The sequence below is a fragment of the Typopeltis vanoorti genome, chromosome 7 (assembly GCF_054136105.1).
Source record: "Typopeltis vanoorti isolate ZY-2024b chromosome 7, IOZ_Tvanoo_1.0, whole genome shotgun sequence".
In the NCBI taxonomy this organism is placed as follows: Eukaryota; Metazoa; Arthropoda; class Arachnida; order Uropygi; family Thelyphonidae; genus Typopeltis; species Typopeltis vanoorti.
The window spans coordinates 14,109,716-14,136,843 of record NC_143555.1 but is presented as its reverse complement, the minus strand read 5'-3'; the positions used below and the strand labels follow the sequence as shown (position 1 = coordinate 14,136,843).

At 35.8% G+C, this 27,128-nt stretch overlaps 1 protein-coding gene across 2 annotated transcripts in view; it reads left to right on the top strand.

The window, feature by feature from the left end:
* Positions 1–27,128, top strand: part of LOC150104494 (WD repeat and SOCS box-containing protein 1-like) — a 143,633-nt gene that overhangs the window by 72,367 nt on the left and 44,138 nt on the right. For both annotated transcript variants that reach the window (XM_090395184.1, XM_090395185.1), the window contains 2 exons: positions 1,147–1,319; positions 26,203–26,316. In XM_090395184.1, coding sequence (XP_090251310.1) covers positions 1,147–1,319; positions 26,203–26,316 — 287 coding nt within the window. The remainder of the gene's footprint in view (positions 1–1,146; positions 1,320–26,202; positions 26,317–27,128) is intronic.

The following is a 27,128-nucleotide window of genomic DNA, read 5'->3' as shown; positions in this document are numbered from 1 at the left end:
ACACAAAATGACAACATAAATCGCAAATGCAGACAGTAATCATTGGCAAAGGGAACAACAGGTATGAAATTATAAAAATAAAATACATTTTGAAATTTGCTTAAATTAATGTTACCTGAAATCTTCGTAATAAAATTAAATATATGCATTCTATATCATTAAGATCAAAAATAACCTAAGACGTAAAGCAGTCAGTCCACTTGGTCATCTCCGATTACAAAGAGAAATGGAAACAATACTGATGAACATTAGTCTGTATTATTTAGCCTGAGAGGAGGGGGAAAATGATAGATATAGTATACAGTTGACATGAATTGATACTGTTCTCATAGAACTGGAAATTAAAGAAAATTGCACAACATACAATATTTTATTTTAATTTGAAATCTAAATGAAAGTTATGCAATTTGTTTGCATAACATCTCATTTTATGTTGAAAAACTTACTCTGATATTATAAGGTAAAAATTCTAAATTTCTGATTTAGAATTTCTTAGTTTTTTACCTAAATTTTTTATTTTAATTGTAAAAATCTAAATTTTAACAGTCTGCACATATTTAGTTCATTGTAATTCAGGTTAGTGACATTAATTTAAGCTAATGTAACATTTTGAATACAAACATGAATATTGGATTTTTATTTTATTAATATCACATACTCTTCTAGTACTTTCTTATGTCTTGTGTTAATGTTTGCATTACTTGTCCGGCCTTTGTGTTCTGTCATCAATGTAGGATTTGCTGCCATTTCCTTTGTTCTTTTTTCCTTGCTGTTTCTTTTATTCCCCACAATTTTCTTTTGTTATATTTCCCCAGAATTGGCTCTGTTACATTTCCTTCAGTTTTTGTTTTTTGCAAATTGCATTTATGTTTTCTGTGATTTGTTTGGTTCTATTTCTCATGATTTTCTTTTGTGTTCTGTAGTCGGTTTGCATAAGTACTCCAAAGAATAGTCATCATTTTGCACCTGGATCCTCTCTTACACCTCCACGTCCCCAAGAAGTTTTTTTTCAGTACATTTAGGAATTTTCTTATGTTTGGCATTGTTTTTAAAAAGATTCAGTGAAATTATCTAGTCATTAGCATTAAATAAATAATCATAAAAGATATTTTTTTGTTAAAGAATAAATGATGAAATTTCTTTTAGGCTTATGTCTGGAGTACAGTACATTATGTGCTAAAACTGAAACTTGAAGGCCATCATCATGATATTGTGGCCTGTGACTTTTCTCCAGATAGCTGTCTGATAGCTACTGCTTCATGGGATACAAGAGTGATACTGTGGGATTCTAGTACTGGTAAAATGCTTAAATCATTTGGGTATGTTATGTCAATTTATCAGTTTCTATATGGAAAATCAGAGGGTTTTAGAGATCACAGTTACAAACATTTTTTTCCTGTTTGCATAATATTATATGACCAGTGTAATTTTTTTCCCACTGATAATTACAAGCAAAAAAAAAAGTTATAGCTTATTTCTCTCATGTTGCATGCTATTAAACACAAGTCTTTCAACATACATGAGCACCTTTCTAGAATGTCATATTCCATTCAAATGATGCCGACTGTATTCAGAGAACATTTGATAGTATACTACCACTATTATACTGTCTTGCTTTTTTTTGTAGTTGACAAAACAGAGTGCTCTGATTTGGTAAACTTATGAAAAGTTTAACAGATGGGCTTTTTATTTATTCTGAAATAAACTTCAGCTGTTTATGAGACTGTGAAAGAATCTCTCTCTCTCTCTCTCTATATATATATATATATATATGTATATATTGTTATTTTATTGTTATTATTATTGTTATTTTCATTTATATATGTATATATATTTTAGTTATATGCATGTGTTTGTGGATACAGGGTTTGAAAAATATGCTGGTCTATGAGAAGTGAGAACTTTTGTTTGACAAGGAAAAAAGCCATAAGAGGAGTTTTGGTTGATTGTCAATTTTGTGGCGTAATGCTTATTCTGTGATGGATTTTTATATCACAAATAGTTTTTTGTATTTCTGCCATACTTATATTAACACAAATATTATCTTTAATATGTTATATTAAAGATAATATTTGTGTTAATTTTTTATACTATATATAATACAATTTATATACACACTAAGTTTATGAGAAAGGTTACAAGATGCAACCTATGTACAAATATATAATATACATATTAACAATATATACACCCTCTACAACTATAATCCTCCCCAACTATATCCTGCATGATGTGTTCTACAAAAAAGGGAGAGATGTGCACTTTTGGCATTAGACATTCTTTGCCAAAGGCTGTAAAGCCTGCTCTTGGTTAATATTATTATAGCTTTCATTTACTGCTCTCGAAATTCAGACAACCATGCTGCCCTCTTTCAATGCTAAGTTGATTTCATAGTTTTATTACCCAAATTGTAAGATTATCTTCTTATGAGACTAATTGTTTAGAACACAAACTGGTTCCCCTTCCCAAGCTTTGCATTTAAGCTGGAAAGGGCAAGAAATCATTTACTATCAGTCATGGTCTAACATAAATACACATACTAGCCATTTTTATTTAATATTGTGTAGGACTTCCTTTAGCTCAAATTAAACACATATGAGATTTTGCATAGATTACACAGGGTGTTGGATTGTATTTATGTCTACAACATACCAGGTGTTCACCAGACAGTCCTTTAACTGGTTCAGATTTGGTGGAAGAAGACTTTTCTTCCAAATCTGTTTTTCTAACCTGTTTCAGTCAGTCATTTTCAATAGGGTTGAGATCTGGGCTTTGTGGTGGCCAGGGAAGATGATGGAAATGATCATATGGCCCCAGTCCAGCATGGAGAGATCACATCGAGTGAGTGGTATCAGTGGAACTAGCTGTAGATCCAGAAATGAGTTGTTGTGTTTGTATACCAATGCTAGAAGTATAAGAAACAAGGCGGATGAAATGGTTGCACTAATTGCGTCTGTGCACCCAGAGATTGTCGGAATAAGTGAGACATGGTTAGATGAGGATGACATCCTGACAGGAATAGAGATGGAAAGGTATGATGTGTTTCGTGAGGATAGAAGGGGTAAAAAGGGAGGGGGAGTGCTATTGATGATAGAGAAAGAGTTATGTCCATACAAGGTAGAGATGCAAGGGGGAAATGGGGCCAGTGGTTTTGAGGCAGTATGGTGTGAGATAGAGGTGAATAGAATCAAATACTTGGTGGGATGTTGTTATAGACCTGGTAATGTGGATGGTGGTGATAGTGAAATGTATAGTCAAATAAGCCAAGCAAATAAGAAAAGGGTGATCATTATGGGTGATTTTAATTATGGCAATATAGACTGGAATGAAGAGATAGCAACTGGAAGTAAAGAAAATGAGTTTCTTGAGTTTTTGAGGGATAACTACCTCAGACAGTATGTAACAGAGGGCACAAGAGGATTAAGGGTCTTGGATTTGGTCATCTCATCGGAGGATGTAATTATCAATGAGGTATCAAATCATCCACCAATTGGTGAAAGTGACCATGAGGTGATTACTTGGGTGGTTGCCAGCAGTGCAAGGACCCCTGTGAAAAAAGGGTATATGTGGAACTACAAGGGGGGTGATTATGAAGAGCTCAGGAGACAGCTTGCAGGTGTAGCATGGAATGAGGAGTTAGCTGGAAAAGAGATCAATGCAGCTTGGGGGATTTTCAAAAAATATTTAGTGGATGCAATGTCTAAATGTATACCACGGGTGAGAAGGTTAAATAAGTTAGGTGTGAGATGGATGAATAAAGAGATTAAGCATGCAATACAGAGAAAAAGGGCATTGTGGAGGCAGCATAAGAGAAGTGGAAGTAACCAATTTCATGAGTTCTACAAAGACCAGGCAAGGAGAGTGACTTGGTTGGTGAGAGTAGCTAAAGAGAGGTATGAACAGCAGTTAGCTAATGAAGCTAAAAAGAATCCTAGGGAGTTCTTTCGATATGTAGCCAGCAAAAGAAAGAATGATTATGGAAGGATGACATTGATTGGAGGAAATGGTATAAAGACAGCTGTTGCAGAATGTGTGGTGGAGATACTTAATGAGCAGTTCATAAAGATCTTTCAATCTTGTGAATGTGACTTCATGGAGAGATTAAGAGCAGTTGATGATGGGGAGGAGAGACTGACTGTAAGTGAGCAAGAGGTGTTTGGGGAGTTGAGTAAACTAGATGTAAATAAGGCTGTGGGACTTGATAATATATCACCGCGTATTCTGAAGGAATGTGCCAGAGAGTTGACACCTGCCTTGACATATTTTTTTAATACGAGTCTTGCACTTGGTCAAGTCCCTAAAGAGTGGAAGGAGGGCAAGATTGTGCCACTTCATAAAGGAGGTGATCGAACTCAAGCATCAAACTATAGGCCTATCTGTGTGTCGGGTGTTGTGGTTAAGTTGTTGGAGAAGCTTGTGAGAGCTAGAATCCAGAGTTGGGTTGACAACAATGGTATAATCTTTGATGGACAGCATGGATTTGCTAAAGGGAGGTCGTGTTTTAGTAATCTACTTACTTATTACAATAAAGTGACTGCTTCCTTGGACAGAGGAGAAGGATACACAGTAATATACTTGGATTTCGCAAAAGCTTTTGATAGAGTGCCTCATGATAAGTTGACAGTCAAATTAGAGCAGATGGGGTTGGATATTAGATTAGTGCATTGGATTGGAGACTGGCTATCTGATAGGTATCAACAAGTTGTGTATGGGGGTGCAATATCCAGGAAAAGGAAAGTCACTAGTGGAGTGCCTCAGGGATCTGTTTTAGGGCCATTACTATTTAACTTGTATATTAATGATATTGGCGAAGATTTGGATGGAGATATTCAGTTGTTTGCAGATGATGCAAAGTTGGGAAGAACCATAAAGAGTAGTGAAGATGTTGTGGCCTTGCAAGAAGACTTGAATAAATTGAGTGATTGGGCAAGCAAATGGGGGTGTGAGTTCAATGTTGCAAAATGTAAGGTTTTAAAATTTGGAAAACAAAGATGGGATGCAGAATTTATGCTTGGTAAGAATATATTGTTGGAAGTAGAGGAAATAAGAGATCTGGGAGTGATAGTGGATAAGGATCTAAAATTTAGGGGTCACATCGCCAAAATTGTGAAGACAACACAAAGACTTCTGGGAATGATGAGGAGGACACTGACGTGTAGAAGTAGGGAGATTCTTGTTCCATTGTATAAGGCTTTGATTAGGCCACACATGGACTATTGTGCCCAGATTTGGTCACCTGGTTTTCAGAAGGATGAGGAGATGTTGGAAAGGGTCCAAAGGCGACTGACTAAGGTAGTTTCTGACCTCTGGAATGTCGAGTATGAGGAAAGATTGAAAAGATGTAATTTGCAGAGACTAGTGGAGAGAAGGAAGAGGGGAGATATGATAGAGACCTACAAGTTGGTAAGGGGTTGCTATAGGATCAATGGTGGAGAAGTTCTACAGCGAATAGTGGGAGATCAGGGGAGAACCAGAGGTCATCCCTGGAAACTGTATAAAGAGGGTGTGAGTAGGGGAGTGAGAGGCAGGTTTTTTTCGTGCAGAGTTGTGAATGATTGGAATGCCTTGCCTGAGAGTGTGGTGTCTGCAAGGAGTTTGAATGTGTTTAAGACCCGGTATGATGAGATGTGTGTGAGATAAAAGGACCTCCTAGATGAGTCTTTGACTCCATGAGGTCTTGTTTAATAATAATAATAATAATAAATCGCAATCATTCTTGCTGAACAATTCTTGTGCATTGTCATTCATGAAACAACAGTCATCTGTTGGATAAAACATTAACTTTGCTGGATTGACTTGGTCGGTAGCAGTGTTCAGATATTACTTGGAGGATACCTGACCTTCCAACAATATCAGCAGACCCATTCTGTACCAACAGAACATGCCCCACACCATTACACCGCCTCCAGAACCTTGAGTCGTGTTTACAAGGCAAGCTAGATTCGTTGCTTCATGAGGCTTCTGCCAATCTCCCTACCTACCATTGGCACAGAACAAGGTGTACCATGACTCAATGGACCACATGACTTTTTTCTAGTGCCCAGTCATGGTGTTCCTGCCACTGATCATGAATTTTCTGGTTTTTGGCAGACAATGGGTTCTGTATAGGTATGTGACTGCCAATACTGATCCTCTTCAATTCCCTGTCATAGTTCAGTGAGATATGGGTTAGGAACAGCCTTCATTAAATGCTTCGGTCAATTGCTGCACACAGAAAGTTCTGTTTGTCCATAAGCCTTCTCAAACAACAGTGATTCTCATTCCTAACAGACTATATTAGTTACCTCTTAGACAAGCAATGTGAGTTATTTAAAGGATATTTCACCTTTAAAAAAACCAGTCACCTCCGATATTATCAAAAATTGTGGCTCCAGCCAGACCCACAATAAGACCTTTATTGAACTCTGAAAGATTCTTTGTTTTTCCCGTTGTGATCAACACTATTGACAATTACTCACCAGCACCATTCTTAAATAGTTGTCTAGAACATGTGGTGAAGCATGTGACCAAGTATTTTGTATATATCCTGGGTAAGTGACATTTAGTATTTGCATAAAGGTTTCTAATTCAGTTGCTGGTATGTGTAGTTAAGCTACCAAGCAGAATAGCAGATAATCCTCATCATTCTTCCAACATTTTGGTCCTTTTTTTAACCAGCTAGCTGTCTAAATATACTGCATATCTGCTCTCCTCTGGGTAACTCTAATACTAACATCCACATCTTTTTTTCTGCAGATGATATCCTTCCAGCCAGTCTTAACCACACGACCGGCCATATGGATAAAATACACACTCCTCATACACTTCGTATCCATCATATATTTCAATGTAATATCAATGTTATTACAATTTTAATTTGCACTTTGCATCCATTATAACCTTGACATCTGTAGACGTCATGGCCAGATGGGGGGTTTAATCTCATAATCTGTAGCACTATGATAGCACCAAGTGATTAGGACTGTTTTCACTATCCTGCATTGCCCAGATTACCAAATAATCCTTACTAGAATGTGAGGGTCTTTATCTCCCACTTTACCGCAACCTCTATCCAAACCCTGGTTCTCCAAAAATTATGCCTCTGCAGTTCAGGATAAAAATACTGCATATGTTCAATGGTCAAGTCAAAAACTCCAACTTCTCTCTCTCTCTCTCTTTCAGCTTACATTATAGCTTGCTTCTTACCCAACTGGCAGTTGAGTCTTCTGATCTCTTATTAAGTCTGCCAGACATAACTTTTGCTCTTTTTTTTTTTTTTTTTTTTTTTTTTTTTTTTTGTCTGTCTCTCACTTCCTGATGGTGTAATATCACCAAAAGATAAGGTAGACCTCTTGGCATCATTCTTTTTCTCCAAATAGTCCAGTAGTTGATTATAGTACTCTTCATTCCTGCTACTCATATCATAAACCTTTCAGTGCTCAAATATCTGAAGATTTAAGATCATTTACAATAAGTGTTCTAAAAACACTGATCTCCATGCTATCCTGCAGTGTGGCAATAAAAACGTAGTACTTCCAAAACTTTATTTTTTTTTTTTTTGTGAGAAAAAAGACAAAATTGTTTTTTTTTCTCACAAAAAAAACTTTGGTTTCTTCTTGCCCCTTTACTTTTGATAATGCTCATCTGAGCATTCAAGATCAGATCTCATTTCTCATACTGTCACCTACTCCTGTTCTTTCCTGGCATAACTATATCACTTTTATAATATTCTCATCTTCAGAAAAACCTGGCATCCTCTTTAGTTCAAGACATTACCTTTTATCTTCTGGCTACTAACTCCATGCTAATCAAATCTGCTTAGCCTTGGAATGTTGCACTTACATTGTTGGTCATGCAGCTAAAGCCTCTCTCTCTAAATATCCTTTATGTTGAAAAGAGCAGTTTAACTGACTGATGATCTCTCTCTCAGAATCTCTCCTGCCACTGTTTCATAGATGGTCACTTTCTATAATCATTCTCTTCTGCAGTTATTTTCATGGGCACAGTTCAGCAGAAATGGCATCCATCATGTTAGTTCAATTTTGTCTTGTTTGAACTCTTGCTTTGAAATCTTGCACTAGATAGCTTCAAATGAATCATGTTCCTCAGACCTAAAATTCTCCTTAACATCTATTTTTGGGTGGAAAATACTGGGAAAAGGAAAAGAAACAGTGTTATCAATTGCAAAAGACACTCTAGGTTCCAAACCCAAAATAAACAAACAGTGGATAACCCAAGAAATCATAGCTACCATAGAAGAGAAAAGAGAGCCCAAGATACTTGTAAACAAACAGAACAATGAAGAGAATAGAGAAAAATACAGAGCACTAAAAAATAAAGTTGATAACCTATGCAAAAAAGCCAAAGAAAAATGGTTAGAAGAAAAAGCTAAGAAATGCCAAGAAGCATACCAACAAAACAACCTAAAAGTCTTCCATGATACTGTAAGAGAAATTCCAAAGGAATTCTCAGCAAAAGCAGTATCAATGATAAACAACAAGATGACTGAACCCAGGAATAGTGAATATATAAGAAAAATCTGGTCAAACCATTTTAAGACTATCTTCCACCAAGGAAACAAAACTACAATGCCAACAATAGAAGAAAATAATGATCACCCAAAAATTTTACAAGAAGTTAGATACACAATAAAACAGATGAAAAACAATAAAGCAGCAGGCATTGATACTATCCCTACTGAACTGTAGTCATATGGAGGCAGCATATCAATAGAATATTTAACAACCCTATTCATTAAAATACTACAAACAGGAGAGATCCCAGATGACTGGAGAACTGGAAAGATCATCCCAATATACAAGAAAGGAGAACAAAAGAGACTGCAGAAATTATAGACCAATCAATTTACTCCCTCACACTTATAAAATATTCATAAGAATTATACAAAATAGATTAAAAAACACCTATGAAGAAATGATAGGCATAGAACAAGCTGGTTTCTGAGGAAACTATTCAACAATAGACCAAATTTTCACATTGCACCAACTAGAAGAGCTCAGCTGGAAAGACCATAAAGAACTATGTTGTTGTTTTGTGGACTTTAAACAAGCTTTCGATAACATCAACAGAGAAATCCTTCTTAAAATTCTACTAGAAAAAGCAATAGACAAATATATAATACAGTTTCTGATAAAATATTACTCTAAGACAACTGCAATAATTAAAAAGGACACGCTCACAACAGAACCCATAGAGATCCATAAAGGAGTAATGCAAGGATGCCCATTATCCCCGTGCCTATTCAGCATATATCTAGAAGTTGTAAAGAAGGCAATAAACAATAAGCCTGGAATCAATGTCAATGGTTTAAACATAAATAATATCAAATATGCAGATGATCTTGTCCTTCTTGCAAGAACCCCAAATGAACTACAAAAGTTGATCAACAAACTAAATGAAACCTGTAAAACATATGATATGACAATAAATATACAAAAGACAAAAGTGATGAAAATAGGGAAGAACAGAACTACCATCTCAGCCACCCTAAACGGAGAACAAATAGAACAAGTAGACAACTTCATATACCTTGGATCAAAACTAACAGAAACAATAGATGAACTCAAAACAATCAAACACAGAATTGCGATAGGATGGACCACCATGGGAAAATTACAGAAAATTTGGAAAACAAACAAGATATCTAAGCAAGCCAAAATCAAATTATATGAAGCAATAATTATACCAACAGTCATCTATGGAGCAGAAATGTGGACAGTTAAAAAAAGAGAGGAGAAAAAACTTCTGGCATTTGAAATGAAATGCTTAAGAAAAATAAATAGAACAAGTTGGATAGAAAAGAAAACAAACATCACAGGACAAGAACTATTGTATAAAAAGACAATAATAGAAAAAATTAGAAAACAACAACTGAGATGGTTTGGACACACTGTACGCATGGACGCAGACAGACTTCCTAACGTCCTAATCAATACTTTTCCAACTGAAAAAAGAAGGCTGGAAGACCAAGAATTACCTGGCTGAAATTAATAAAGAACATCTTGGGATGCAGAACATATAAGGAACTTTTTCAAACAGCAAGGAATAGAGAAGACTGGACGATCCTGCAAAAGAGAAGACTCAACCCGTCTTAGACAGAAGAGAAGAAGAAGAAGAAATTCTTCAGCTATCATCATTAATGTTTCTCCCCCCTGCCGCATCTTATTCTTTTATCCTACGTAAAAATCATTCCAGTATTCACTCCACAAATCTATAAACTGCACACCTTACACTATCCCTGTGACTATATCATATTCTGTCAACCAGGTCCTGCTGATGCAGATATATTTTTCCAAGTTCAGATGACTAATGTCAAAAACTCCTCTTTATTTATGATCCTTCTGGCACTTGTATACATGCATTTCAGCATTCCACTAAACCTACAATGACTCTTGTGATGTTATTACCAACCCATTCATGTATTAAACCTGTGATGTGAAACCACACTTGGCATTATATGATCACATGATTATCTGTATTCACACTCAATTGTTCCAGGGATGGCTGGACTGACATTTGGCTTGGCCTTCAACATCTCTAGTTTCCCCTGTTTTGCACTTCCAAACTCTCAATGGACAACACTTTTTACAAACATTTAACTCTCAAATCATTCAAATGCAGGCAGTGCAAGTCCTTTCATCCATCAAATTCACTCCACACAACTATAAACTGAACACCATTCCTACTCACTGACTCATTAGCACTCATGGCTAATTCAGTCCTATTCACAATTCAGTCTTACTGTTGCATGGCAGCAGACATACAATCTTTATTTTCTCATTCTTCCATCAACTCTTTCATACCTTCTCTGACTGCATATTTCTTAGCTTTCAAATCATTTGTGCCTGCCAAAATAATCAACTCTTTCACTTCTCTTTGCCAACTAGCAGCTTGACTAACACATGTGAAATATGCTTTCACCACATTAAGCACACCTCTGATCACAGAATCTACATACAATGCCCTTTCCTTACTTCCAGTTTCTGCTCCTTCATACTTTTTCCATTCACTTTTTCTTCCATTCTCAATTTTAAAGTGCCACACAGTAAACATTTCTCAAGTCTCTTTAGCTCACATTTTATCCTGTGTTTTTAAAGTGTTGTAGGTAAACCGAATGAAAATGAATTGGAATAGCAGGTTCGGTGACTCAGCAAGTCAACTGTAAAAGGCTGTTGAATGGTTGTTGCTGTTCAACAGCCTTTTACATCACATCACTGGTTTAAAATATGAATGGGTTGGAATTACATCGCAAGAGTCATTGTAGGTTTAGTGGGATGTTGAAATGTGTGTATACAAAAGTGCCAGAAGGATCATAAATAAAGAGGAGTTTCTGACATTGGTCATCTGAACTTGGAAAAATATATCTGCATCAGCAGGACCTGGTTGACAGAAGATGATATAGTCACAGGGATAGTGTAAGGTGTGCAGTTTATAGATTTGTGGAGTGAATACTGGAGTGATTTTTAGGTAGGAAAGAAGAATAAGATGGGGCAGGGGGAGAAGTATTAGTGATGATAGCTGAAGAATTTCAATCAACAAAAAATAGATGTTGAGGAGAATTTTAAGTCTGAGGAAGATGATTCATTTGAAGCTATCTAGTTTATTTATTTATTTATTTATTTATTTATTCGTATGGCATGAATATCAAAACATGCAGTACAATACACTTTAATAACATATAAAATTAAAAGTCAAAAGTCATTTTAAAAACCAATAAAATTAAAAGGTTACATCCATATTGGTCAGATAGTTCATGGCTTCAGGTGTAGCACTTAAAAAGTCCAATTTGTCGCCTGAATATGCTCTGAGATAACACTGAGTCACAATATGGTTCACAGTTTGTCTCTGAACTCCACAATCACAATGTGGGGATGGTCGTTTACCCCATTTAAAAAGCATGTCTGCACATACACCATGACCAGTTCGTATTCTATTAAGCTGAGTCCAGGATTTTCGTGGGAGGTGTGAGCAAGCATCAAAACTTTCTTGTAATGCATTGAGAGAAAATTTTGTGATGTCATCTGTATGGCTCTCCCACTGTTCTTGCCACTTTTGCTTCAAGTCAAAGTTAGAATGTAGTAGTAGTTGGGCTAATTGTAATGGTGGATGTCTTGATCTCATCGTCGTACACTTAAGTCTGGGAGATCTAAATGTATTGGTAGGGCTGTGTTCTCCAAGATTTTCTTATACTCGTGTAAGTCCTGCGCAGATTCGGTGGAACAATGTTACTAAGAGCTGGAAGCCAGTGTGTGGGTGTCGATTTAATTGTGCCAGAAATCAGTCTCATTGTATTATTTAGTTGGCTATCAACAAGTTTAACATGTGTGCTATTTAGCCACACTGGTGAGCAATATTTGGCAACAGAGAAAACTAGACCAAGAGCAGTAATCCGCAGATTATCGGCTGTTGCTCCCCATGTCGTGCCTATTAGTTTTTGTATTATGTTGTTACGGGTTCTTAACTTAGCAGAAACGTTTGTTAGGTGTTGCTTGTAAGAGAGCGTGCGGTCCAGGGTAATGCCTAAGTACTTTGGAAACTTATTGTGTCATAGTTACTATGACATCCTTCAAAGAAGATATGTAAAGTGACATCTGCCATGTGATTATTAAGGTGAAAGCTTGATACTTCTGTTTTGTCTGGATTGAGCTGGAGCCTCCATTTTTTATAATATTCACCTATAGTTTTCAGATCTTTTGTAAGTACGTCTTCAGCCTGACTCATGTTTTTGTGTCGAATGGCAATTACAGTGTCATCAGCATAACAGAACTTGCGTGAGATGGTAGCAGGCAAGTCATGCGTGTATAGGTTATAAAGTAAGGGTGCCAATACTGACCCTTGTGGAAGACCATTATTAAGTTTTCATTGTCGGGACATTTTATTTCCTAATATAACTTGAAAGAAACGTTCAGTGAGCATGGAGGAAATTAAGTGTGCAGTCCATTTACATGGAACAATGCTAAGAAATTTGTATATAAGACCTTCATGCCATGCTGTATCATAGGCTGCTGTTAGGTCCAAGAAGACAGCTGATGTTTTTTTCTTGCTTCTGAAATCCAGCTTCTATGCATGATGTTAAAGTGAGCATTTGATCACAGCAACCACGTTTTTCTCTAAAACCAACTTGCTCAATCAGGACATGCTGCATAATTGGTGTGGACAATATGTTGTACAGAAGGCGCTCTAACATTTTATAGGTGCAACTCAATAGAGCAATAGGTCTGTAACTTTTTGCCTCCTGGGGTAGTTTTCCAGCTATCTAGTGCAAGAGGCCAACAGGAAAAATTGTTCGTTACTGCTATAAATCAGGGAGTACAGAGAAAGCTGCAGCTGCAATGCATTGACAAATTAGCACAATTAGTACTGGTCAAGCAAGTATTATGAGAGATGTCAGCTATCGACTATAGATTGAAGGGAGGAAATTGCACATGGCAAGTTGGAAATGGAATTTATACACTTGCTAAGGGATAATTACCTAAAACAGCATGCTGTAGAGGCAGGGCTGGTGCGACAGTATCTGGCACCCCTATACATTGTCTCTATGCAGTAATTAGTGCGTCATTTTTTCGATACCCAAATTTGATTAGTTTGCCTATATACATCTTAAAAATAAATGTTACAGATTTCAAAAATTTTCTGTCTATACATTTTTATGGCTAACTATTTTAAAAAATCACTCACCAGGATGAAATAATTAGTTACTGGTTTAAAACATTTTACGAAGTTATTTTTAATGGCATACTGCACTATGTATACCAGGGTTTCCCAAGCTGTGTTCTGCGAGAAGTTCCTGGAATTTGTCATTTTAGTTTTTGAGGCTTTTTTTTTTTGAATAAATATCTTATAGTGGAAATATTCTGAGGAGAATAATATTCGAGAATATGTCGAAAAGCTGAGACCCAGAACGCCTAACATTTGTGTAGTGTTAATTTTTACACATCGAAACCTTTCAACATTTGGGAAAGGGAATACTGCTGTTTATGATCGGTCATAAAAATTGCCTGCAAGTGGATTATAACAATCGGCAGTGTCCTCTGTTCTCAAAACTGAAGGAAATGACATCTGTGTAGCAAATGTCAGTGACTAAGTGGCATACTTTTAAACATGGAAATATTCATGAATTATCGTTAAATTTTTGCACATCGAAATCGTTCAACAATCGGGAAAGACAATACCGCTGTTATGGCCGTTCATAAAAATTGCCTGCAAGCCGATTACAACAAATTGCGGCGTATAATATTTTTCGTACAAAATTTACCTCAATTCTTTGTTAAGAAGTAGAATAATAAAATTTATATTCTGAATATGTTTTATTGTCTTCCAGCTTCATGATTTTCCTTTAACTAGGCCAGAGACATAACTTCATTCTTTTATAAAAAAAAATTAAGATTCAAAAAAGAAATTTGAGAAATGAATTATACTTTTTCCCATAGGCTATTATATTCGATTAGTGCATTTTCGATTAATGTGCCTGTTTTAAAGAACGCATTAGGCGCACTAAACGAGGGATTGCTGTATATATATTTTGACATACTCACACACCTACATGTGTGGTTATTTATTAAAATAATATCATTAAGAACATTTATATATAAAAGTTTATATATAAAATTTATTAATCAAAACCAATACATTTGAATACATATATCATTACTTCTAATATCTGTATAGCAAGAAAATTAATCTTGAATACAAAAATTATGAAAACTTAATCTTTTGGGCTTTTGCTTTGGCAAAGTTTTGAATTAATTCATGTATATTGATTGTAGATGCAATTTCATGCTCTATAGATATTATTGCTAGACCAGTGAGTCGTTCCTGAGCCATCGTAGAGTGAGTGTAAATTTTAATTTCGAGAAACTCCTTTCTGAACTTGCTACAGATACCGGCAATGTCGAAAAAATTCTCAGAGCAATAAACACATTTGGAACACTGTTTTCTAAATTATTTTTGCATATGTATGACAGGACATCTAATGAGGAAGTATTTTCTGGAATTCGCCTTGCTATTATTTGTAATTCACTACATAAATCTGTTCCATCAATTTCTCTAGAATTATCATGTGTTAAATAATTTTCCAATATCAAACATTTTTTAAGCAGTTCTGCTGAAGTAATTTTTTGAAATTCATATATATTTAAAAGAAACCCAAAGTTTTTGTTAATTGTAGACATGTGCTTGAATTTTTCATCAACAGATGCAATTGCAGTATCAATAATTGAAAAATAAAAATCTACCTTAAATTTTTGTTTAAAATGTGTTATGAATTCATCCTTTGCTTCATACACAAATTGTTTTTTTTTTTTCTAAGTCTAACTCTTTCTTGTTCAAAATTAGGCGTTACACCTAAGACCTCAGCGATTTTTTTCTGCATCTGTTAACATCTTTTCAAATTCATCCTCATTTTGGATTTTCATTAAGAAATTCTTTGTATCATTAATACAATTTATGGCACCATTTATATCAAGGCTTGTATTCTGAAGTTGTTTACTTGTAAAGTTTATTTCAAAAAGTATATTATACCACATTACTAAGGATGCGATAAATTTGAACTTCCTTAAAGGTTTAAGAAGACTACATGCATCTAATTTCATGGTATTTCCACTTAATCCACATGAACTATCATCTTGAGATATTTCTTGCAGTGCTTCGCAAATTTCACACAAATTATATTTTAGGGGCTTTAATGAGTCAATTCGACTCTCCCATCGTGTATCACAGACTGATTTGAGTATAAAATTACTTATGTGTCTTTTGAGGTATTCCCATCGACGAGGCGAACCAGAAAAAAATACATATAGATGATGTACTGCGTCAAAAAATGCTATGGCATCTAAAGTATTAGCAGTGCAATTCACTACTAAATTTAATGAATGTGAACTACAGGGTACATACATTGCTCTCGGGTTAATATTTGAAATTCGTCGCTGCACACCTTTTACATCACCTTTCATATTACTGCCGTTATCGTATCCTTGACCTCGTAAATCTTGTATTGGTAATGAAAATTTGTCTAGAGTTCCTAGTATTTCATTTGATAAAAATTCTCCAGTGATATTTTTTTATTTCTATAAATCCCAAAAGGTGTTCTTTTATAGAAACTGTGCTATTACTAGTGTCTACGAATCGAAGTACTATGTTCATTTGTTCCGTGTGACCAATGTTGGACGTACAGTCAATAATTATAGAATAACATTTTGCGGCAACAACAGATTCTAAAATTTTCTTTTTTATCGCATTGCCGAAGATGTTTATTATTTCATTTTGAATATCTTTTCCAAGATAATGCACATATATATCTCTATCTTTTATTCTTCGAAGATGTTCATTCGTTATTGGATCAAACTTGGTTAGAAATTAGACTAATTTCAAAAAATTTCAGTTTCCATATGAAAATAATGTCTCATTTGTTCCTTGAAATGATAAATTTTGAATAGTTAACATCTGAACTAAAGCAATGAGTCGTTCTAATACTTGCACCCAATGTTTCTTCTCATTTCTAATAACTAGCAAGTTCTCTTCATCAATGCTTTTCTTTTCTTTTATTCGAATTTCTAATTCTTTCCACTTATGATAATTTTCAATGTGTCTGACTTTTTTCATGTGCAGCTAAAATAGAAGAAGCATTTTTCCAGTCTCTCAATCCAGAATCAGCAAGGTTAATCTGCCATTGATCAAATAATAAACAGCAGAAGCAAAATGCAGAATCTGTGGATTTTGAATACAATAACCACAGATGCTGCATTGTCTCGCTGTTAAATAGTCTTCGAGTATAATGAGTCATTGAAAATCTTCTATTATTGTTATCTTTCGGAAAATCAAAATTATGAATCTGTTCCGGTCCTTGTTCAACTAATAGTTGACGTAATTAATTGATATTGGAAAATTTTACGGGACGCCAAGTTGCTGGATCATTATAATTTAAATTTGCAAAATCAAATCCTTTTATGATTTGATCTGTAGAACAACTAGCTTCAGAATCAACATGATCTGTAGAATTCTCCAATTCATTAATCGAAACTATAGACAAATAATCTTGAAGATTTTCTTCTTGTATGTGATTATGATCTCGCAAAGATATTTTAAAAATGCACCTTTTTTTGTTTTTTCAATCTTTCTTCCTTTTCCGCTTTACGTTTACGATATTGAAAACCCAATTTCTTTTTATCCATTTTCAAAATCCAGTAACTGAAATATTTATAAGTAAAAATAAATTTAATTATAAAAAACATGGACTTTAAACTATTCAGTAATTCACAAATAGAGAACAAGCTGGATTCAGGACAAATACAGGTTGTCATTATCAGATTTTCACTTTAAGACAAATAGTTGAGAAACCTTGGAAATATAACAAGGATTTGTATGTAAGTTTTGTTGATAGTGATGTTTTCTCCCTGGTGCAGGACACCAGAGTGTACAGAGATTTGAAATTGGAAGGGATCACTATTTAGTCTTCAGCAGGATAAAATTGAATTTCATATTAAAAAGAATAACATGTAAGAAAGTTTTAAAGCGAATAAAAGTTGAGCAGCTCTCAGATGTGAACTGTAGACTAAAATACACAAAGATTATTGAAGAAAAAATGAAAGAGTTTGATAACAGGAACCGAACTTTGGAGAATCAGTGGCAAGCCTTGAAGAAAACCCTGATTGCTTCAGGTAGAGAGGCATGTAGTGAAGTTGTCTGCAGGGATAGAAAAATTAGAACTCCATGGTGGACACAGGAAGTTAGAGGCAGTGAAGGAAAAGAAGAAAGGTTATCAAAAGTTCCTCAAATAAGTCAGCTTGTGCTCTTAGAGAATACAGAGACAAATGTAAGAAAGCTAAACACTGTGTAAAACTAGCTAAACAAAAGTCATGGGAGGACTGGCAAGAATATAGAAAATAAATATCAATTAGGTGGCAAAATATTCTGGAGGTTGTTGAAGAAGCTTATAAATGGAGGAAAGAGTGCTGTAAAAGGAGTTAGAGATGATAAAGGTGACATGAAAACGGGAGAAAAATCCTTGAAGTATGGAGTAATTACTTCGAAAAACTGCTAAATGAAACAAGCAGTGATGACAGCACAGTGGTAAAAAGCACTGACCAGGCATGCAGTCAGGAATACGTATTCATACTTGAAGTAGAAAAAGCCATCAAACTGCTAAATGAAACAAGCAGTGATGACAGCACAGTGGTAAAAAACACTGACCAGGCATGCAGTCAGGAATACATATTCATACTTGAAGTAGAAAAAGCCATTAAAGGCTTTAATAAATTTAGTTTAATCCTTTATCCAAGTGTGAGCAAACAAAGTTTGTGCCTGAAAGTATCTTCAGGACTGGGGTAAGGTGGTACAACACCGAGCAACTCGTTGCAAAGGTGGAGCAAGCTTACAACACTCCTATCTCAGCATCTCCCATAATGCAAAATACATCTTCTTGCGGATATGTATAATGTTATGAATTAAGGAAGGGCTATTACCCAGACTAGTATCGACCTTTATTGAGGTCTCTTCAGGAAGGGAGCCCAGCCCGAGTGGAGATACCAGGCAGAAGCATTAGCAAGGTCAGCTCCACCTATAGGAGTTGCCAAATGGTGTGCCACCTTTTTATTAAATTACTCTGGATTTAGAGAAAGATGTTGAAAGTTTATTTTTCACTTAGTTGGACTATAATAAATTTAGTTTAATCCTTTATACAAGTGTGAGCAAACAAATTGAAAAATTGAAAAACAAATTTGTTTGCTCACACTTGGATAAAGGATTAAACTAAATTTATTATAGTCTAACCAAGTGAAAAATAAACTTTCAACATTTTTCACCATTAAGGCTTGAAATGTAGAAAGGCAGCAGGAGTAGATGTTATTCGACCAGAAATGCAGAAGTATGGTGGTATAAAAGTCTTACAGTGGCCGCACTGCATAGTTCAGAATGCCTGGACAGAGGGACGAATTCCCAATGATTGGAGTAGAGCTCTCACAGTACCCATATATAAAAAGGGAAATAAAACTGAATGTGAGAATTACAGAGGTATTTCCTCTACTGAGTGTTCCTGGCAAGATCTATGCAAGTATACTTGAGAAACGGTTGAGAAGGATTGTGGAAGAGAAGCTTGGTGAAGAACAAGCTGGATTCAGTCCATACACAGAGGCTGTCAGGATCAGATTTTCACTTTACGACAAATAGTGGAGAAAGCATGGGAATATAACAGAGATCTGTATTTAAGTTTTGTCGATTTAGAAAAGGCATATGACAAAGTGCCAAGAGAGAAGCTATTCAATATACTACAGTTATATGGTTAGGTTAGGTTAGGTCATTATATCAAGCAATACTTAGTCTTTATTTGAGTTGTAAGTCAGCAGTTAGAATTGAAGGAAGTACAGGAAGATGGTTTAATTTTAAATCTGGTGTGAGACAAGGTTGTACATTATTCCCTCTGTTATTCATTATCTATGTGGATCACATTATGAAGGAAAGTGGTATTAAACAAGATATCAAAATTGGAGATGTTAATGTCTGCTCTTTGCTTTATGCAGACGATGTTATACTTTTAAATAAATCTGCTACAAGTCTGTAAGATTCCCTGACTAAATTATTATTATTATTTTTCCTGGAAACTCCAAGGAGTCGACAGAGTCATCGAGGGAGGCCCTAACATCATGTCTGGAACAACTATTCAACATTTACACAGTATCTATCATATCTTGCCTTGAACTCATTCACGGTCGTAGCACCCACAACAGACTCTGGAAGCTTATTCCGCTCATTCACCACTCTCCAAGTAAAAAACCTAGCTCTAACACCCTTGTCAACCACGCTCTTGCCCAGCTTCCATGCACGGCCCCTAGTCCTCCCACCACCAGTCATATTTTCAAAAATATCTTCTGGATCAATCTTATAAAAACCCTTCAGTAATTTGAATGTCTCAATCATATCACCCCTCCTTCGCCTATCATCCAATTTCTGCAACCCACAAATCCTCAACCTATTCTCATAAGGTTCATTCCACAGACCTGCTATCATCTTGGTCACTCGTCTCTGGACCCTCTCCACTTCCTCCCCATCACGAAGAAACCCTGGTGCCCATAACTGGGCACAGAAGTCCAGATGGGGTCTTATCAAGGCTCGATACAGAAGAACAACAACTTGCTTCTCTCTGCATGTTAAAGTATTTTTCATAAGCCAAGTGATTTGGTGAGCTGTTTTAGTTACTTTTGCAATGTGTCCCCTAAACCTCAACTCCCTATCCACCAGTACTCCCATATCCCTGGCCTCATCAATCTCCTGGAGTACGGTTCCACCTATGCGATATACTGCTGCTATTCTTTTCACCCCAAAGTGCATAACCTTACACTTTGCCACATTAAACTGACATCCATTTTTCCTAGCCCAGTCCTCCAAACTATCCAAATCATCCTGTAAAATTTTGACATTCTGTGCACTCACAATTGCTCTACCCAACTTTGCATCATCAGCAAACAAGTGAACACTTCCTCTCAAATCCTTTCCAATAACATTGATGAACAAATTGAAAAGCAGTGGTCCAAGAATAGAGCCCTGCGGCACTCCACTAGTCACAAGACGTCTTTTTGACTTCACTCCTGAATAAACCACTCTGTGGTATCTCTCCTTCAACCACCCTTCTATCCATCTTACCAACCCTATATCTATCCCCATCTGCTCCAGTTTACTGATTAGGTTTCCATGTGGTATCCTGTCAAAGGCCTTGGCAAGGTCTAGTAGTATCACTGTAAACCCATTACCCCTATCCAGTTTAGCCATCACTGTGAGCAAGTTACTGAGGCATGATCTACCCTTCACAAAACCATGTTGTCCCCCTTACAATATCCCATTTTCATCTATCCAATCCTGTATTCTTTTCTTGACTAATTTCTCTAAGACCTTGACAATGATTCCTGATATGCTAATCGGTCGATAATTTACAACAGCAGTCTTGGAACCACCTTTATGCAGTGGAACTATTTTCCCTTCCTTCCACCCGCTCGGGACTAACCCAGACCTGAGACTCAAATTAAACAAAATGGTCAAGGGTACTGACAATTCTTTAGCTGCTTCTCATACTACACGAGCTGGTATACCATCCAATCCCACAGATGTATTGACATTGAGGTTATGCAATAGACTACTCATCTCCATTTCATTCACCACAATTCCCGTATAATCTACTGGTTTATTCATTTCTGCAATGTCACCACCTGGATGATATATTCTTGCAAAGTGCTCACTCAGTAACTCAACTATTTCAACTGATTCAGTTACCTCCCTACCATCGGCATTCTTTAAAATCAATCTGCCATGTACATTTTCCCTTTTACTTGCTACATATCTAAAACACTGTTTAGGATTCTCTTTAGCCTGCATGGCCAATGTTCTTTCGTAATCCTTTTTTGCTTTTCTTACCACACTCGTCACCCTTCTGGCCTGCGCTTTATACTGTTCATGTGCCTGCTGGTCACCTTTCTCCTTAAATTACCTCCATAGTTGTTTCTTTTTTTGCAGCTCAAGCTTAATGGTGTTATTCATCCATTTAACCCCTAGTTGATTTATTATTCGGACTCTAGGTATACAGTCAGCCATTGCTTCATGCAAACACTTCTTAACTACCTCCCATGCACTATCAACTTCTAGTCCTTGCAGTTGTACATGCCATGGCACTGAGCCAATCAAACTCCTAAACTTGTCATACTTTCCAGCCCGATAATTCCACGTGTACCCTGTCTTAATTGAAAATTCTAAACCTTTAGCCACTTCCCAAGTCAAGACCCTATGATCACTCTCACCGATTGGTGGCAATGTGGTCATATTTGTTACAGCCAAATCCTCAGATGTAATTACTAGGTCAAGCACTCTCTGACCCCTAGTATTTTCCATTACATGCTGTCGCAGATAGTTATCCCTTAATAACCGCATAAAATCCAATTCCTTCCTCCCATGTGTCCTCTCCGCTCTCCAATCAATGCGACCATAGTTGAAATCTCCCATAATAATCACCCTCCTTCCACTCATTTCTTCTATTTGCTTGTGCATATTGTCACCACCATCTTTTCCATCACCTGGTCTATAGAAGCACCCAATTGTATATTTAGTTCTGCTAGCCACAATCTCACACCAAATGGCCTCAACTGTGCTCTTTTCTCTATCCTGCAATTCAACTTCTATTCTCCTTGGCTGTAGCTCATCAGCTATCATCAACAATACTCCTCCCCCCATTTTATTCTCTCTGTCATTCCTGAAATTGAATAACTGTTGTGATAGGTATGGTATGAAGATCAGCAATAACAAGAAAAAGATAATGAAAATAGGCAGAAGTATTGAAAATATCAGCTGCATTGTGAATGGAGAACCTGTGGAACAAGTAAAACATTTCAGCTACTTAGGCACGATTTTTAGTGAAGATGGTAAATTAAATATAAAAATAGACAACAGAATCAGCAAATGTGGTATGGTAGGAAGTCAATTGATTAAATTCATATGGAATAAGAGAGAAATTAGTCAGAACACTAAATTAGCTGTATACAAGACAGTGTTCAAACCAGTTTTAACTTATGGATCTGAGAGCTGGGTCAGAAGTAAAACACTTGACCAAAGACTAGAGACCGCAGATATGAGAGTCCTGAGAAAGATTAAAGGCATGAACAGATGGCATCAATGGCAATATCATTAAAAACGAGGATATTAGGAAAGAACTTGACATTGTCAACATCCAGGAATGCATTAGCAGAGCTAATCTCAGGTGGTATGGTCACTTAAACAGAATGGGCGAAGAAAGATTAGCAAAACAAGTGTTCTCTGCCAAGTTGGCAGCAAAATGACCCAGAGGAAGACCAAGATATAGGTGGATTGATACGGTACAAAGTACCTTAGACGATAGAAATATAACATCTGATAATATTGGAGTCTTGACAAGTAAGAGACTGATTTGGAGGAAAATTGTAGATAGGAAGTTAGTAATGATGTAATTTTTTCATGTAGTACTATCATATCCTGTATACCCCTTGTGGGTACATGGCAGGAATTTGATGATGATGATGAATATAACACAAATAATTTCAGTTTTAGACCTGGATAATAAAACACTACTCAAACTGACTGAACAGATGCCAGTCTCTGGGAATACAATTGAAAGGAGAATTTCAATTGTATTCCTTTGCTAATATAAGAAACGGGATCTTATGTTAGCAAATTAAATGATCTGCCATTAAATGAACAATGAATTTTGCGACCATTGAGAACTTAAGCCAGTATTCGCTTTTTTGGAAAATCCGTTCCTCACGAACGTGCTTGAGCACGGTTGTCCTATTTCAAAACCAATTGTGATGGATGTCGCAGTTGCAGAACTGGAGCTTTTGGAACTTCAAGAGGATGAAGGACTGAAACTAATGAAGCAAAGTGAATGTTCCATAATTGAGTTTTGGAAGCAAGTTCCGGAACAACGGTATCCAACACTCGAGCAATGTGCCAGAAAACTGATCTCCATTTTTGGGACCACGTACCTCTGTGAAGTGCTGTATTCGACTCTTAAATAAAGATCTGTTTTAAATGATGAACATTTGAACAAGCTTGTAAGAACTGCTTTGACTAATTACACGCCTAATTTTAAGGAACTTACTAAGAAAATGTATACAAAGAAGGCCTACTGTGTTTCGACTTTAAAATTATTCTAATTGTTCAAAGTAAACTTCATTTAACGTGTTTCGAATTAAACTTTTGTATTGCAGTAATTTTTATTAACCCTGTTTTTCTCTCCCTGTTTTTTTTTTTTTTCCTCTTCTCTTTGTTTATTTTTCATGATAGAGCGTGAAGAGCCACATGCAGCTTGCAACCACGTTGTTTCTACCCTGTTATAGAATAAAATTTGATCTTTCATTTTAAAAGACAACAACTTCTGTAGAAACTGAAATGTTTCTACAGTCAACATTTGAGTTTCTTTCAGAGTGTACATTCTATGGATACTCTGTAAGCTAGGGTGTGTTACTTCTATTCAGAAATAAGCTTTCACATGATAGGATTATACATTAAGCGGTGCTACTTCCTGCCAATTTCCACACATATTTTTGAGGTTTGACATGATTAATAAATTCATTTTATTGAAAATTTACTTATGTGACTTGTACTAACACGAGTATTCTCTCAGTATCATTAATAAATTTATATTTTACAGTGCTAATTGGTTCATGAAAATATACAAAATATGTTTATTTCAGGTTAAGAAATAAAATTTTTGAAATAACATTATAATGGACCTTCTAAGGTCAGTCTTATGTGAGCTTAAACATTGATTATTAGTATTTTGCTGTAGTAACAGGTCTATGTACCTGAATGCAAACTAAATCAAAAGTGATGCTTATGGATCCCAAAGAAACTATGTTGTTGACAAGATTGAATACTCTTAGACATTAGGCTAAAAGTATGAGGATGAGTTGCTTAAATTTGTAGCATTTGTATGCATTCAGCTTTATTCAGATTGAGTAGCTTTTACAATCAAAGCAACTAAAGCTCTGAAGCTCATGTATTATATCTATTTGTCATTCTTCTTCTGATCAGCCTCTTTCTTTTTTTTTTGTGATGAAAATCTTAAATTTCCAGCTAGAAAAACCCTGCCATAGTTGTATGAGACCAGCTTTTCTTCCAATGAAAAAACCTTCAAATAAGGTTTTTTCATTGGAACACACATTCAAATTCAAATTCAAATCCTCGACAGGATTTGAATTTAGCTCTTACCAGCCAAAGTGCATTGTTATTACCAGCTATGCCATGATGGCATTTTAAATGGAATGAAATGAGAATTTGACATAACCAGTTACTGAATTACTCCCAAAACTCTTCTGGATCACATGACCAATAATGCATTCCAGAAGAATTGTGGATCTTCTCATAATTAGCTTTAATGGAAAGAAAACAGTACAAAGAAATAATTAATTAAACACAGGATTAATAATTCTGATATATCACTGTCTGGGATACAATATAAAAATTATAATAAACACACATTAACTGTTATTTTTGAGGAAATTACAACATATACTGATTAATTACAATAACTTTCATTAATATTTCTGATATTTTGTCAAAGTCAAATTGCAATCATTATGGATCACAGAACAATGACACCTATGCAAAAAAAAGGTACCTAAAAATAAATAACCTGAAAATGGATAAATGAGGCTGAAGGAAGGCAACCAAAGTTTAGACTAGAGTCCTAAATTACACTCCCTTCTGGGCTAAATTTGGTGATCTCGACCACTGGACCAGGTGTTTACCAGGTCCCTTCCATTTGCAAACTGTCTTACTATAGCAAATCAGACAGGACAGCCAATATCAGAATTTCTGAACACTTGGATTACATCTGATTCCACTGTTTTGACTGACTGCTAAGGACTTGCTGACCATGCTTTTTATACCCACCACAGGATATGCTGAAAGGCCACTCTACTTCATCATAGCAATACAAATATGAGAGGCTATTCCTCACCAAATTTGGGTGCATGAAACTGCACCAAATTTGTGAAGTGCTCATCCTCAGATCCTCAGCCCAATGGCCAAAACCACTGAATGTAGCCCACTAGGGGTTGCCATTTAGGACTAGGCCAAATTTTGGTTGGGCCTAGAGTCCTGAATAGTACCACCCCTCCATTAGCATTTATCCATTGCTGTTTGTGCCTATGTACACATATTATTGTTCTGTCATCCCTGACGATAGCAATTTGACTTTTCCAAAATATCGGATAATAATTAAAGTTATTGTAATTAATATTCAGTATACATTGTAATTTTCCTAAAATAATAGTTATGAATACTCAGCGTGTAAGCCTTTTTACCAGAAAAACACACAATAAATGGAAGATGTTAAGACTAGAAGCCTGAAGTCACTATGAGGCATCCCCTCATAAGAGGGGATGCCTCATAGTGACTTTTTCCTCTTATGTCCCTTGGCAGCTAGCTGTGGCTATTGAGCAGGAGGTCTAAAAATCCATAAAATCTTATTAAACTGTAGTATGAGTTTTATGCAAGATTAATGTCACAATTTAGCTGTTTTATAAAATAATCAGTTGTTCATTGCACACAAATATTTTTTTTTTCTGATTGTATTAAACATTAAAGATGTAAAGTCCCTTTAATTTGTTTCTGTAAAGTATTCAGATATTTTTGATAAATCATATAACAAACTTAAATGAGCAAATCATAAAATTTGTGATTTTCTTCTAGACACCTCTTTCCTCCACCACGATTAATTTATGCTTCAGGGGCTAATGGAACTTGGATTCGTGGTCTCTCATTTTCTCAAGATGGTGCTCATATGGCCACAGTAGCTGATGACGGGTGAGCTTTAAGATTTCTTTAACAAATGATTAACATGTTAAAAGTATTTTTCTATTATCTACCAGAGAGGTATGTGGTGAGGTTGTCTGCAAGGATAAAAAAAATCAGAACTCCCTGGACACAGGAAGTTAGAGGTAGTGAAGGAAAAGAAGAAAGGATATCCAAAGTTCGGCAAATAAGTCAGCTTGTGCTCTTAGAGAATACAGAGACAAATGTAAGAAAGCTAAACACTGTAAAGCTAGCTAAACAAAAGTCGTGTGAAGACTTTGGTGAGAACATAGAAAATAAATAAAAATCAAGAAGGTGGCAAGATATTCTGAAGGTTGTTGAAAAATGGAGGAAAGAGTGCTGAAAAAGGAATTAGAGATGATAAAGGTGATATGAAACCTGGAAAAAAAGATCCTTGAAGTATGGAGTAATTACTTTGAAAAATTGCTAAATGAAACTAGCAGTGATGACAACACAGTGATAAAAAACACTGACCAGGCATGCAATCAGCAATACATATCCATAATTGAAGTAGAAAAAGCCATCAAAAGTCTGAAATGTAGGAAAGGCAGCTGAAGTAGATGATATTAGACCAGAAATGCTCTAGTATGGAGGCATAAAAGTTTTACAGAGGCTACACTGCATAGTTCAGAGGACCTAGACAGAAGGACAAATTACAGATAATTGGAATAGAGCTCTAAGAGTACCCATATATAAAAAGGAAAATAAAACTGAATGTTGGAATTACAGAGGTATTTCTCTATTGAGTGTTCCTGGTAAGATATATTCAAGTATACTTGAGAAACGGTTGAGAAGGATTGTGG